Below are 16,489 nucleotides of genomic sequence, written 5' to 3'. Positions count from 1 at the left end.
CCTCCGCTCGGGTTACACACGGTTCGGGCACGGTAACGGCTCCTTCCGCTCGAGGTCCGTCGAGGGTGTGAATTCTCTGATAGCTTTGCTCGCGTGGGTAATTAGGTATATTGAAGTTTGGCAATTGACCCTACCCCATGCGGTTAAATTATTGGCGATTCATGGTCGAGTAAGGGACCCGTGCCTTTCAGACTTATCCAAAAGGCACGACCTTAATTCCGGTGTGTTCGGTAGAGCCAACTCTACTGCTCCCTCTAGCGGTCGTGCTCGCCACCGATACCCGGCCCTGCAACAATATATATAGTCGCGTGCTGGCGGCCCAGGTTAATCCCATGACCCAAATTGTGGTGATGTGCGGTTAACACCGCCAGCCTGGACGGTCGAACTTCTTGGAGACCGACAGCCAAAATTCTCGGAGAATAACGCGTGCCTGGGAAAACAGTTAAGCGCTGCATCAGGACGGCACAAGAGGCATGGGGCAATGCGGAGGCATGGGGAAGCACAGCACAGGGGGGTTTATACTCGAACCCCACGACAAATACATGGATACAGCCTCTTAAAATGAACACATTTAATGAAAATGGACAAATATTTACAAAGGGCAATAATAAATGTAATAATTATAAATACATGAGGAAAATTAAGCTCTAAATCGAGGTGCCTCGACACATGGACTTGAATGCAAACAAGGGGAAATATATTTTTTAAAAGTGATCCTTCCTTTAGTCTTACGCTTAGCTTGGCCTAGAGATGGTCTTTGTGGAACTTGGAATCACGGCGCTTCTACTTGCATGTGTCGATGCTCACAAAATGGTGCCAACTCACTCTCTCGCAGCAGGACAAACGTACGTCAGGCAATTCGTGAGCGGTATTCAACACCAAGGCTCAGAGACCCTGTGCAGCTGCTTCATGCTTCAATCGTCCTTCCCGACCCGCTACTTGACATAAATGAGGCTCGGGGTCCGTTCCTCGCGACCCAACCAAGTGCCAAAGGCCAGTGTCTTGCTTCACTACGCGAGTCAATTCGCCTCAACACGATTAAGAGAATCGTGCCGTTGTCTTCAAGCATCAAAGGAAAGCCAGCTGTAAAGCCCTGTTCTTACAGGCCATCGCCAAGCTACATTCTCTCTCAACCGCATGCGTCCCTCATTCCGCATTGAGCCGTTCCTCCTCCAAACTGCGTCTCGTGCGTGTGCTCTCCCGATCTCTCGCCTCTCACTGACTTCAAAGATCTGTTCGCTTCCACGCCCTCTTCCTCTTCATCCGTCAACCGTCACGCCCATCAATCATCAGCTTCGGGGGCGTGACTTCGCCCGCCATCACCCTTGGAGGCGGGGCTTCTTCCTACTTGGTCATATTATAAAAACGCAATTCTTCCATGGTTTGTAATACAAAAACAGAGGGAAAAGTCACAGGGGGCCAATTACATACTGGGGGAACTTATCCTTGATCCCTATCGAATTGACACCACACCACCGCCCATGTGGTGACACGTTACACTTAAGCTCACAGTCTACCAACTTGATTACATCGAGTTGTCTACTATATGTCCGTGGACCAAACAACTCTATTCAATCCTTACTTCCCGCTTAAATTCCTCCATCTACCTCCACAGCCGTAACAATACAATATCAAGACTCGTATCAGAGCTAACTCACTGAACGTTTAACAAGGGGAACAGGAGACAAGAGGTATGGGAGATGGAATCACAAAACAATGGGGAATAGACACATGAGGAGATCTGTGGAAGGGAGTGTGATGGGGTGGGGTACACAGGGTAAACAAGATGGACACTACTGGGACTTTCAGGAAGGAAAGCAGGGAATCTGAAGGAGGTGGGTTTGGGGTGAATTCACGAGGGTAGACTCGATCATGGTTTTGGATGGGGGAAGATGAGAGATGGTGGTAAGCAGCTGTTTTGAAGACCTGGAGGGAGAGTGGGTTTTGAAGAGTTTGTTCCAAAGGTGAGAAAAGAGGAACGAAAGGGTGAAGGTGAGCAACGATTTGTGATTTTGGTAGTTTTACCAGAAGGGGGTTTCTGGCAGACCTTGAGCACCCTGCGGAAATATAGGGGAGACATATCTCAGACAGAGCAGGGAGGGGGGAGAGGCCAGAGAGGAGACGGTAGAAGACAGAAAGACCACCGACCTGCCTGGGGTGAGAGAGTGAGAGACCCAAAGACTCAGCCTCATCGCGGGAGATATCGATGATCCGAAATGCCTTGGTTTCTACTGCGTGAAGCCGAGAAAGGTGAGAGGCAGGAGCACCAGCCCAGAGGGGAGAGCAGTACTCCATCAGGCTGTGGACGAAAGTTTTGTACATGGTCAGGAGCTCAGGTGTGCCAAGGAAGGACTTCGCACGCCGGAGGATTCACAGCCGGCAACTGGCTTTGGAAGCCAGCTTGGAGATGTGGCTTTCCCATGAAAGATCATGGCAGATAGTGAGACCCAGAAGCTTGAAGGAAAGGACTTCATCCAGAGGATTGTTGATAAAGTAGATGGGGGAGGGTGGGGGTGTTCCAGACGGTCCTTTCGAAGAGACATAGTGAGAGTGTGAGATTTGTCAGGATTGAAAGACATCTTCCACGAGTTGGACCAGCTTGTGATTTTATCGAGATCTGCAGAGAGTAAAGAGGCTGCTGCGAGTCATCAGCCAAGAGATAAAGTGGATTTTCCAGAGTCAGAGAGATCATTGATGAAAACCAGAAAAAGAACAGGGCACAGAACACTGCCTTGAGGAACTCCAGCCTGGACAGGAAGAGTAGGAGAGAACTCCATTAAGGGCCACACGTTGGCCGTAACAGGAGAGGAAGTCTGCGAGTCATGAGTGGAGATTGCCTTGAATACCATAGGAAGAGTTTGGTGGGCAGGGTAGCAGACCGTATTGAAAGCATGCGATAAGTCTTTGGAGATGGCTCTAATTTAATGTCTGGCATTGAGGACCTCCATCCATTGTTGGGTAAAGCAGGAGCAGCAAGTCCAGGGTAGAGTGACTTGGGCTGAATCCAAATTGATGATCGGAAATTGGGCAAAATCTCGCGGGTTTTGGAAATTTTCAACTCATCACATTGCAAAACAAACAATGTATCATCACGTTTATACCTGTATTTCTATTCTTTCAGATCTCCACGTGGTGGTGACACCTACCATCACGTTCATCAAACAGTCATTGTTATCTCTGGCATGCCCTTCATCCACAATCGTGTATAATTTTATATGTACAGTACCTCGTGTAAATTCCCCCTGACGTTGACCATAAATATAAATGAAATCGCATTTTAACAATAACAAAATGTTGTCGAGATGACACATATTCAATAGAATGCCCAAAACGTGTTATCCACGATTACTCTGATCCTCCATCCTTTGGCTCGACCCCGGTAAGATGGATTCCTTGGCCTGCTGGTTGATTCCCTGCACAAGCCACAGGTCCCTCACTTTCACCACTGTGATGCCTGCCCCCTGATTTCTGGGGCATCCTGGTTTCGCCTCGACACGGAAGAGAAATAATGTTGTATCCGCAGACTCTGCCCTTGCTGGCTCTTATGGTTATTCTGATCCACAACGTTGAAGTTGTTGTTTTATTTTGTTGATGCTGATTGCCAATTCATTTTTATGGCTGAAAATCAACAAATACTACATGCATAATGATGATTAATTTGCAGATGTTTAACTTCAACATCTGTAAACACTTTTTGGGTAACAGTCAAAAAGGTAGTACGGTCCCGAAAATCTCCCAGCACTGGATTCATAACGTGCTTACCCCACACGTCCGTCCATCTCGCACTGATTTGAATTGTCCGGTTTGTGAGCACCTGAATGATTCTGTGATCATCACAGGCTTCACTTGTGTTTGGGAGAGTCACAACCAGCGCACTGTCACGTTCCCCACCCGTGCTCGGCGCCAATGTAGAGAAAACAATATTCAAGCGACAGTTTCACAAATATCCAGATTATACTTGAATGGAATGCTTAATACACCGTATGAAGAGAGATGAGCCTGGCATGAAAAGGTGATCACTTGATCAAAGCCACGTGTTGTGCTGAGCCATCTTCACTAATACGAGTAATCTTCACCCTGGATGAATTAGCACAGGTCTCATGGCTTTTTCTAAATTTATCCAGCGGAATGATTATTCGCAGTCACTATTGAAACGCTGTGATGCGGTATACTCCTGCTGGTATAGATGCGATGAAAGTGTGGAAGTGTGAATGGCCTTATCTTCTGCTACACAATGGAAAATGTGACGAGGGATTTCATATTAAAAATAAAATCACAGGCAAAATGCGGGGGCCATTCCCCACCCCACCTTGCCCCAATTTCCGGCAACACGCGAGGTTTTGTATTCATGAGCAACTCAACATTTTGCCCATCGCTTCGCTGATGGCTTTAATCAAAAGACGGCATATGTTGTACTTCACAAACATTCTGCTCTGTTCACCCTGTCATTTCCCCCCCCCCCCCCACCATGGTCATCTTCCCATCTGTTTGAAAGTCAACTAACATCACCCTCTTCAACCAACCTTGCTGCTTGTATACAGATGGTGGAAAAAGAATGGAGACTACAGAGTACACAAACAGCCTTATTGTATATACGAAATGTGGGGCCACCACACTACGTGACCGGCATGTCAATTATGCCAATCACTTCCTGGCAGTTCTCTCATATGGAGATGTGTGGGCTGCGGCTCAAGTCCATTATTAAGAGCCAAAATGCCACAGTAGGAGACCTCGGTGACTTCGAACAAGGTGTAATTGTTGCACGTGACAAAGGCTGCGGACTTACTAATGTGTCATGAGGAACTGTCTCGAAGGTGATGTCAGCCTGGGAAAAAGAAGCAAAGATGTCATCATCATAGGCGTAAGAAAGGGCAAGAGAGGGTGGAAGCGCTTAAGTGATGAGCATTATGCACGGGCATTAGTCCGGACTGCAAGGTGAAACACGAGGGCAATGGCGGACAAACTGTATGCGGAGTTCAATGTGGGTTGTGAGCATCCTGAATCATCGAAAACGGTCAGAAGAACTTCACAATGTGGGATACCATGGCCAGGTTAGGTCAGGTCAGGTATGGGAGCATGCCACCGGAGCAGCGCGTCGCTGCGTCCACTTTCCATCGGTACTCCAGGGGCCTCCGTCTGGCCATCCCCCAGGCAGATGCCCCATCTCCTTGAGATGCTGATCAACCACGAGGCACGTGGTCGGCTTATTGGCCACCTCCATTAACAAGGCTCCCTCACCGAGAGAATCTGAACAGGATCAGGGTCAGGAAAACGAGCCACATGTCCATACAGCCGCAGCTGATGCTCACGGACTATGCAGGTAACAAATCTCATTTGAGTCTCTCTCTCTCTTAGCAACCGCTTGTTGGATACAAAGTCTGACCAGCGATAGCCAAGGATTCTCCGAAGAGACCTGGTACCAAAGGAATTAAGTCTCCGTCTCAGTTCCCTGGTCAGAGTCCATGTCTCACATCCATAGAGCAAGACTGGAAGCACCGAGGACCTGAAGACTCAGACTTTCGTCATCCTGCACAGGTACCGACAGCGCCACACCCCATGATCCAGTGAATCCATGACTCCCCAGGCCCGACCCAGACGTCTGTTGACCTCTGGCTCACAGCCAGCAGAGACATGAATATCACTGTCAAGGTAAGTGAATCTCTCCCTGACCTCAACATCCTCACCACAAACAGGCACAGACAGGACAGCAGCATCCAAGATGTCATTGAAAGCCTGGATCTTAGTTTTCACCCAGGAAACGCGTAATCCCAGCGGCTCTGACTCCTCATTCAGCATCACGAGGGCCCCCAAAAGGATATCCAGAGTCTCCGCAATGATGACTGCATCATCTAGGAAATCAAGGTCAGAGATCTTGACATTCCCAAAAGATGCACCGCAGCTTGATCTTTTGGTTTTGGCTCGCAGATTTAAACAGGTTTTAGTGTGTATGCAAATTAGGCTGCGAGCACCTTGTGCTCAGTTGTGTGAGGAGAAGTTTGTGTGCAGTGAAGAAAATGGGGACGAATAAGGAAAAAAAAACTACCTATTCTCTTTGTAACCCATCAGACACAAGGGGAGGACCCTGTCTGAAACAAGTAATAACATAATAACGAACTTGGGAACCGCGATATGTTGGGTACCATTGCCTTAAGGGTCTTGGTTCTCAGAACTATCACACTACCCCCTTCCCTTCACCAGACTCGTCCTGAGTCGTCAGGTCATCGTGTACACGTGCAGGTGTCGTCCCCTCGATGGCAATTACCTACGGATCCTCAGTGTGTGAAATTTCAAAAGTTCCATCCATGTCCCAAGAATAATATAACCGAATGTATTGTATAACAAAACTATCCGACTCTCGCAGATAGCCTTACACTACATTACTCGAATTTCATCTAAACACACACGCTGGTGGGTTCAACAACAACTCATTTACATGACCATGGTTGAGGATCTGCAAAAATTAACAAACATGAATGTTCTGGCACAATGCAAGGCATAATGGCTCGAACCAACGGAGTGATTCCCTTTATCGGCTCCAGGAGGCAGCCTACCCTAACACGGCAGGCCATTTGCCATCTCACAGTCCATTTGAAATGGCCAACAAAAAAACACAACTCTTCTGGGCTGCTTGCGGTCTTTTGTTGACTCATGAGTGGGCTGCCATACACTGCAGTCCTTTGGTGATGAATGATCAGTGTGCTGCTGGAGGGCATGTCAAGGGCGGCAGGCAAGGCAAAGGCAAACAAGATAAGGCGGACCAGGCCGGCAGGCGATGCTGTCCGGCCTCGTGATGGTATCATTCATCATGGGGAGCAGGAACGTGCGGGGTCGGCAGATCAGGTGTCCGGCTTTGGCCCTAACTTGACCCTAACTACCCCCACTAATCCCTCATCACCCTTTTCCCCTTTAGTCCCTCACTCTTGTCTCTCTAATAGTCAAATCCATACTCTCTAATGTATCCCTCCCCGGGCAATTTATCCTCTTGCTGTCCTATCTCCCGAGAGGAAATGTGCACACACACACACACACACACACACACACACACACACACACACACCGACAATGTGTGTGTGTGTGTATATATTCCCTTACAAGAAGTTAAACACAGCATAAGGCTATTGGGCCCATCAAAGGTTGTGCTGTCTGATTGACAACCGGTGATTGTTTGTCTTTGCTCCATCCTTTTTAACTGCTGAGCATCAATCAAGGAAACCCCACGTACCATTTGTGAAGTCTTTGGTTAGACTCTGCCAGGGTCAGAATCGAACTGCCGATCCCCCACATTCTGAGTGGATGGTCTAACCATAATGGCACCATGTCTGGTATATTAATGAAATAGATTTGGGGGATGTTTATCTTCCTGGTACGACCCCCATGATTAATGACATTGTTTTTCCTCTGGTTTTGTGCAGGCGTCGTTTTGACTATGTGAACCACGCTCGGCGGCTCGCCGCCGATGACTGGTCTAAAACCGGTCAGGACGAAACAGATGGCAAGGATGAAGAAGATGATGGTCAGGAAATGGAAGTGGAACTTAAACGTTGTAAGCTCCCTCGTTACTATGCCAACCAGGTAGGTGTTTGAGCATTTGAACTTGCACGCCATTTTGATTGTGACCGCTTTTGTTCACAGGCGAATGTTCGGATCTCTGCTCTGGAGTCCTGCACCTTGACACATTTTGAGGATAACGTAAACCAAAGCTTTGTCAGTTCGTGGAAGGTGTATAAACCATGAAATGTGAAGAACAATTAGGAAGGTATAAAAGCTTTTAAAATGTTGTTCACTCACTTGTACGCATTGTTCTCCACGAGGGTGTTTGCAAGACTGCTGACCGCATGTGATTACATACTGGAAAGTCTTTGAATTAAACTCGTCAATTTTTTTTTTTTTTTTAAAAGAGTGACCTGAAATATAAATCCTCTTCAAATTTCAAGTGAATCGGATGAAAATTGAGGATTATTAGAAATGTCACTTTAGTTTTTGACCTGAAAAACAATAGTAGTCTTCCTTCTGACAAACTCTACCATGTCGTGAAGTTTCGTGAAGATCAGTTTGAAATTGTGACCTGTCGGTGATAAACGAACAGAATGACAAAATCGACTGACCAATAAACTTGAAAAATCTCCGATTTTACAAGTCACAAGGTTAATGTTTGCGTTGCTTAATTTGAATGCAAGGCGTGTTGTTCAGACCCGCAGCAGTTACCAATGGTGTGTCCCGGATCTACTCCTGCGAATAAATTAGATTGTTAATGCAGAGAAACAAAACGAGGCTCATCTTTCATTCTACCTTGAGAAACTCTCGAAGAGTTGATGGTGTCTGGGCCATCGGTTAGTCGCACACTTAATTTTTGTTTATTTATTTATTATTTCATGAGCGCCACAAAACGCCTTGATTGCCTCCGCCACCGAAGGTGGACAGAGCTTATGTTTTCACCCCCGTCTTTGGAAATTGTGGACATCGCTACAAGTGAAAATGGAAAGAGCTACATTATAACGATAAGAACCGTGTGAGCTATCAATACGGTATTCTTCGTCTTTCTGTCTGTTGTAGCTAATGCTGTCCGAATGGTTTGTGGAAGTGCCTGATGACCTGGAGGAAACGTGGCACCTCGTCGTGTGCCCAACTGGGAAACGCTCCCTTGTCATAGCGTCAAAGGTAAGCTGTTGCAGGTAACACCTCGTCGTCAAGTTCTTGTTTGAGATGAGGAAATTGTACCTTTTCAGTATTCATTGTGAAGGTGTCTGGTTTTGTCAGAAATGAAATACCACTGATAGATAAGTCCAGTATATAGTTTAGGCGGTCATTGTACTGTACGAATGCGAGGTGGTTTAGATTTTGATCGGTAATTTCCCTTTCTAGTGCCGGTAAGCAACATCCATAATCTTGTGTTTTCTGCTTTGTTGCACCTGCTGAACGTCGGGATTGCAGCAAGTAGGGTAAACAAGATGGTGGAACAATGAAAGTTCAGAAACTTCTGGTCCGCACGAACGTCAAGCCTGTTGAAATTTACAGATAATTGGTTGCACTTTGCGGTAACTCTTGCCTGTCAAGGACGTCTGTGTTCAACTTGTGTAAATAATTTAAAGATTGAGATGAAAATGCTCCAGCATTAACCACTTTGCCACCAGGTCGACCAAATCGATCAACAATGCAAACGTCAAGTGAGTTGAGGTCTCATTTTGACTGACCGAAGATTTTCTGTTCATCATATGAGCTTGTTGGTGAACAATAGTTTTGTAGTGTTGAGTCTGTTAAACCTGAAATAATTGTTTTCTCTCAACAAAAGTCCAGCACAAATTCGAACCGCCCTCATATTTCATTACCACGTGCACGCGAAGCGAAAAGTGGAGTTAAGCAATTGGTTCACCGTCTGTCTGTTGGCCGTCCGTCCATCTGTCTACAAACTTGAGTTTATGATGGAGGAACAAATTAATTTAAATTGAATGTTATATTTTGAACATTAATCGGAAAACAAACCTCTAGTTTTCCCGTACTTTGGCTCTGAATTTGTCTCGATCGCACATGCACAGAGAGGAGTGAGATGATATTTTTGCTCTGCCTGTCTGACAATCAAACAAAATAAAAAATCATTACAAACAGGAAACTTACCGTTTTTATGGACGTCATAAAGGACACAAACAACAGGCACGAATAACTAATTTAACTTGTTGAATAAGGTGGTGTAAAAGACGCTGCAACAACGGCGGTAAATTCTGGCTGGTGACCGGCCAGTTCAACTTTCATGTCGGAATGTGTTCACCACCCCTTTCATTATTCACACTGTGCGGTTGGAATAGATCGTGCAATTGTTAGCAGTTGCATAAAATAACATCGCACCCATGTCCAAAGGAAGTGGTGAGTTTGGCATTTTTAAAATGAAATGAGCAAAGCCGAGAATGAATGAAACGCGGTGGGTTAGAAAGGTTCTTCTTCGTCTTCATTTCAGACGGATGGATGGACGGGGACATTCCAAATATTGAAGCGGCTTCACCGCTTAAAAATTGATTTCATGGAGTTGTTTTGATAGCCGACACCACTGTTTGATTTTGTTAACCATGTGAAATGAGAGGATGCACTTTGCCTTATCTTTTCTTTGTAGGGCACAACTGCTGTTTATACAAAGAGTGGGTACTGTATAAACCGCTTTCCTTCTCTACTTCCTGGTGGAACCCGCAAGCATACCACGAGAAAAGGTTTGCACTCACTCGCACTACAACTGTATTTATTCTCTTCTCCATTCACCCCCTCCCCCCAATACTGTGTGCGTGCATGCGTATTCGGTCATTAAGCATAACATGTCATTGTCTTTGATATACTCGCTCTCCCTCTCTCTCTCTCTTTCCACCGTCAGCGAAGCATTGGGTTGTATGTGCATATATATATATATATATATATATATATATATATATATACATACATACATACATACATACATACATACATACATACATACATACATACATACATACATACATACATACATACATTGTTGGGGGTCGGTGGGGAAAGCTACGTCGTCTCCACCAGACTCCCCGGAATTGTATGCCGTCGCTTCCGTGACGTGGCAGGTCGCTGAACCGATCGTGGTCGCCAATATTTCAACCGCGTAGCGTAGGGTCTATTTGTCTATAACAAATTTACCTAAATGACTACGCGATTTCGACTACCCGGGAAACAACGCCCTCGGCACGTCTTGCTCGAACCGGGTCACTCTACAGACTGCGGTCGAGTACCGACTACCAACTCCGGTTCGGGTGCAGCCGAGCGGAAACTACCAAAGCCGTGCCGGCTGGAATGAACGGATTATCGGGTATAAAAACCCGGCTAAACTCAGATCCAAACCATGCTGGACCAATGCAAGAAGGGACGGAAACGGACTGGGAACATTTCTAATATGTTTTATTTTCAGTAAAAGACAAAGGCAAGACAGAGCGAATATGCAAGCAAGGAATATTTATAATGATCCAAAAACACTTATTCAGTTCTACTTAAAGACGGGCCCACACACAGACACACACAAATGAAAAGAAACCAGAGTTCTTTATTGGAACCGCGCAGCCGAGGAGAGAGACAAGCTGGGGGTCAGAGTTCAGATGGGTACCTGGCCGCCGGAGAAAGGGGTACTCCATGCTGCAGCACCTGACAATGGTCGCGAGTTTGGTCTCCAGTCGCACGTGCGGGACTCACGGTGGAGCTCGGGTGGTGAATGGCCGGGGTCCATGGAGGGGGGTCGGGGTCGCTCTTTCCTTACTTGTAGAGGGCCAGCAGAGACACGGTCACCTCCTCGACGACCTTCTGCTCAACCCTCATGACAGCCCTCGTAACAACCACTGTTACCACCCCTTCGTAACAGCCTTCGTAACCCCTTCGTAACAACAAAAACCCACCAAAACTCTGCTCTCAGAGAGTGCTTGGGAATTTATCAACCTTTCTCAATGGGGAGGTGCCCTTGGTGAAACACACCTCGCTGTCCACCTTTTATTGGACAGGGTCCTATGGCCCACCCTTCCGTGGTGGGGCCTTGGCCCCTGCCGGGAAACCCCAGTCACTCTTCCACGCGGGTTCATACTTGATGAGCAACAGTATCAACGCTACAACGGCTCCTGCCGGGAAACCCCAGCCACTCTTCCACGTGGGTTCATACTTGATGAGCAACAGTATCAATGTTTCAAAGATCATCGTGAAAGAGTTACAACGTTTGTGGGAGCCGAGAAACCGGAACCGCGAGATCTTGCATTGGCATGTCAGGGTGCGAGAAGGCAGCTGGTTGGTGGTGGATCGTGATGGGCCGAGGAGTCATGCAGATGGGATGGTTGTTAGATGTAATAACCTAACTAAAAGGAAATCGCAACACGTCTTTGATTCTCCCACGAGACTAAAGGAAGGGGACCTGTCTACCCACAAACTTAATGACATAACTGACTTTTGGGACCTGTATGTTGAATGCACATGGTTTCCAGATCCGTAACTTTCTATATATACACAGTGCCTATAGAAAGTCCACACTCCCTTTCAAAATTCTCACCTTTTGTTGCCTTGTAACCTTGAACTTGATTGCATTAAATCAGACTTTTTCCACTTTTCTTTAACATGATAACCCACAACTTCGAAGAGAAAAACGAATTCTAGAAATTTTAGAAAATTAATTAAAATTATAAAACAAGAATATTTGCAGGCCTAAGAGAAGTCCTGAATACCGCTGGCACGTAGACTGGATTTGCACGATTATCCCAAATGAGTGCCTCTCAGGGAACCAATCGAACAACCCTCTTGCTTTTCCCTCCCACTAAAGCGGACCACGTGCGAACGCCCCCCTGTATGTGTACTCAAACCATCCATAAATGGCGGTTCAGAGATTACCCAAGCTGTGAATGGATACGGAACCCACATGAAGGAGCACCTGGAAAACCACTGCTTCAAGCACTAATTTCAAGGGGGAAACTAAGCAATCCACACAGCATCACCCAAAGCCATCACGTGAATCAAGATTTGAAAATTGGAACTGGTCCAATTCACCAATCCAAAAATACTTCCGTTTCTAAACCAATTTTATACATTCTTGATTCTTTGTGGAACAGACTTGAGTATATATTCGGCTAACCGGTTCCATCGTTACTGAGCCGCCGCTGTTCTTCCCGTAGGTTAGGGCTGCTGGCAATAACCCATTTACTCTCCATGAAAGGTGTTGTGGGATCTTCCACATCCATCAGCAATTGATGCTGGCATATGGGCCCCAGGTTAACATCCCTTCCGATGAATGGCACACTCATCGAGTCCACGTCCTACCTGGGAAACACCAGAGTGAAAGTTCAGAGTCTGCTCTCAAATCAAACCAAGACGAGACTGCCCTGAGCTATTCTGTCAACTGACCGAACCAATTGAACTTGTCACGTGTTGTATGGATATGTGCATCTTTTCCCCCATTTTGTCAAAAAGTTTCAACAATCATCTTGTCTTGAGGTTTATTTTGTTTCACTACCCGAAGGTCAACTCCAGCCCAAATTTCAAAAAAACTGAAGCAAATTTAGAGGTGGGGGAGGGGGGGCACCAAGGCTTTAAATTCTGGTAAATTTGAAGAAAATGAAAAAAAATTAAAAATCAAAATATAAGGGTTTGTTCTTTTGAGCATGAGTCCCCTATGACCATGAAGCTATCGTTCTTGTTGTTAAAGGCCGTTATGGGAACACAGAAATAAGGGTATGTTTAGCAGCGTCATCATGGTTGGCGTCTCGCAATATAATATATTAGCGCGATTAAAAATACCGTTTTTCCTCGCATCTTCATGTCTGTCAAAAAACCAGTGTCAAGGTGCACAACTCCAGCTCATAACCTATCCATTGAGGTGTTTTTCACCACCCCCCCACCCCCCGCTTTCCCGTTTTCACACCACTGTCCACACAAAATTCATCAATCAATTCTATACAGAGTCCGGGGGACTGAATGAAGCAAATCATTGCATAACCATTTTAATTTTTGTATTAACCAATACATTTCAGCTTGAATAGGGACACAGAGTTGAGTTATTAAAGTTCTTTACATTCATTCACTCATTCTGTGATTTTTCTCTTGTGGAGATTCGGTATCTCTTTTCTTGCTACTTTCCGCGACTTGCAAGATGTTCTGATGATGTTCTTCAGTACGTGCTGCTTGTAGCAAGTCTGCACCTATTTTCACTCCCCTTTCAGCTCCATCATTTATGTCACTCATGGAGGAAATGTTCTTCAAAGAAACGTGATACGAATCCGACTCGGTCCAGTTTTCAACTTCTTCAACGAGAAAGTCATGTTCCAGTTTCAGGCCGTGGAGTGTGAACCAAGAGTCCGAGCTAACAAGGTCGGCAAGTGGTGTTCTACTGCTGATTTCTACAGGAAATTTTGGTTTTGCATAACCTCTACCAAATATTTGTGTAGGTGCTGTGACCTCCACAGCTGGTTTGATGGCAGTAGATTGTCGGCTCGAACTCGTCGTTTGCTTGGTACGATTTCGCTGATGAGTGCAAGGGGCACCATTTCGCTAAGCTAGGTACCAAAGGTGTCTCACCAGTGCTGTGATGGTGCTCCGCGACATATTAGGATTGATGGCATCATCGGCAAGTCGGGTCTCGAGCCTTCTTCCGTTGGATCTTGTCAAATAGCACTTCATCTTGGCTACCAAATGTCGCAACATGATCAGTCTTCATTGATTTCCAGAATTCTCAATCTTCAGGATTCTTTATCATCCATTCAGCATTCGCTGGCCAAATTTGGAAAGTTTTCTCCAGCTCTGTCTTCATCTACTCGAATTTTTCTACTCAACTGTTATTGCACTTCTGCAATTTTTGGGGATATCTCTCATCTTCCAGTTATATTCTCGAAGCTTCATTATATTCTCACAGCCCTTCCACTCAAAGAGCATTGGAATATTTGCCTTTTCTTCGAATATTATCATCTTTGAATAGAGTATCTTTTCACTCGCATTTACTTCTGTTGGGCGGCAAACCCTCCTCTTTGTGATACAATTAACAGCGTAAAACCTTTATGCATGTTTGTAGTAAGCTCAGCATCTGACACAGCTATGGTGCTTCTCAATCCAAATAGCTGTGCCTTCTCACGAGTCTGCTTGCTCTTGACCCCACTAACTGACTTTTCGACCTCTTGTCCATTTTCTGGAGCACCTTCATCCACCGCTACGTCCTCAATCGTCACCTACAAAGAGAAAGGGAGAGAAAACAAAGTTACTCTCAAATTCTGAACTTTTTTTGTAACATTTCTGAGGACGAAAGTGATGTTCATGAGGTCAGATATCAGCCCTGAAAATGAAAAATTGAATCTTCCCAGTCGTCGTACCTGGTCGTTCTTCATTGTTCTTATCATGCTTGGTGGTGACTTTGACCGGTCTGCGCCAACCTGCTCAATGGTTGAACATCAAAATCTGGAACTTGGAATACTGGAAGTTTTCAAACCCATGGTGGTCCAAATCAGCTCAAAGTTCGCAGAGTTTTTATTCATAATGAAATGTTTGTTGGGTTGGGACAGGGAGTTTTCAAACCAAGGGGGGGAATGATGCACCCTAATGGACATTAGTCTTGATCCTGATTGTAAAATTGTGATAAGATGGTCATTGTTTTTCACTGGAACCTTAATGATACGGTGCATTGTGCAGTCTTCCTCACCCTCACTCACAACAAGTATTTTATTGTGGAATAATGCAATAATAATACAGTACTGACCTCACTGTTGGAACTAAGAGCTTGTTATATGGACTTTGCTATGATACTGAATGGCATCATTTTGATATATGCTAATGTGAAGGATCCCGGAGACCAGACATTGTGTATATTCAGCTCTGGGATGGCTTTACAGAGTACAGCATCCTGGATTGCGTGTTCAACGAGGCGAAGCGTACGTACTACATCTTGGACGTGATGTGCTGGCGTGGACATCCTCTGTACGACTGTGAGGTGAGAGGAGTTGTTACCTGTATGGATAGGTCACTGTAAGACTCCTTTTTTTTGCAAAAATAAATAAAATAAATCAGTTGAGTGTTGTGGAACAGCTACAACACAGAATGGATCATGATGTAACAAGACAAAAGGAACAGCAGAGAGAGGGGTGGGGGAGCAGGGCTGACACAAAATAGATAGAGACAGACAAACAAGGGATGAGGGGGAAGGGAAGGATGCACGTGGTAGACAGTCAAAACAGAAGCAAACTCTTCGGAAGGAAAGACTCGAAATTTGAAGGAGGTGGGCTTGGGTGGGGGCAGGGAGGGGTAGAAACAAAAATCATGGGTTTGGAAATTTCTGAGATGGTGATGAACAACTGTTGCGAATACTTGGAGGGAGGAATAAGATTGAAGAGGATGTGAAACTTGATTCCACAGGTGGAGGGAAAAAAGAGGAACAATTGAGTGGAGTTGTGAGCAATGTTCCTGGATTTAGGTAATTTCACCAGAAGGGGGTTGATGATGGACCATGTGAGCCCTGCAGAAACATTGGGGGAACAAAGCACACAGAACAGAGGGTGTAAGACCAGAAAGGAGGTGGTATAAGACGGAGAACACCAACCTGTTTGCGATGGCGAATTGATAGGCCCATAGACTTGACTTCATGGTGGAGATTCCAATGATCTTGAAGGCCTTGGTTTCCATGGCAAAATGCCTTTTGATGTACCTAGCGGTCCTCATCAGTTCTTGCAAGTGTCCGACTTTTCCTCCTTCATGAGCCTCGACTTTGTATTTAAAAAAAAAAACCTTTGTTTGCCGATTCAAATTATTTTGCAAATGTCTAGATCAGGGGTCGGGAACGTGTGGCTCGCGAGCCAGGTATGGCTCTTTTGATGATTGCATCTGGCTCGCAGATAAAATTGGAGTTTGAAACTTGGAAAGCCCAATATTTCTCGCAGAAGCTTTACCTATAGTTTGGTGCCGTGCTTCATTCACGTGCAGGGCTGAACTTGGCAGAAGGAGAGAAGAAAAAACACCTCCGAATTGTCTGAAGCGGTTTTTG

At 45.6% G+C, this 16,489-nt stretch overlaps 1 protein-coding gene across 3 annotated transcripts in view; it reads left to right on the top strand.

The window, feature by feature from the left end:
- Nucleotides 1–16,489, top strand: part of SNUPN (snurportin 1) — a 48,499-nt gene that overhangs the window by 8,414 nt on the left and 23,596 nt on the right. For 2 of the 3 annotated variants that reach the window (XM_085890569.1, XM_085890568.1), the window contains exons 2-5: nucleotides 7,413–7,572; nucleotides 8,554–8,658; nucleotides 10,103–10,196; nucleotides 15,345–15,442. In XM_085890569.1, the coding sequence (XP_085746695.1) occupies nucleotides 7,413–7,572; nucleotides 8,554–8,658; nucleotides 10,103–10,196; nucleotides 15,345–15,442 (457 nt within the window). Of the gene's footprint in view, nucleotides 1–6,670; nucleotides 6,841–7,412; nucleotides 7,573–8,553; nucleotides 8,659–10,102; nucleotides 10,197–15,344; nucleotides 15,443–16,489 lie in introns of those variants that run through there. The other variant, XM_085890570.1, reaches the window with a different exon arrangement.

The sequence above is a fragment of the Eptatretus burgeri genome, chromosome 8, assembly GCF_056783735.1.
Source record: "Eptatretus burgeri isolate ZD-2024b chromosome 8, Ebu_testis_v1, whole genome shotgun sequence".
Classification (NCBI taxonomy): domain Eukaryota; kingdom Metazoa; phylum Chordata; class Myxini; order Myxiniformes; family Myxinidae; genus Eptatretus; species Eptatretus burgeri.
Note: the sequence above shows the minus strand (reverse complement) of the source record. Positions and strands in the feature narration are given on the sequence as shown.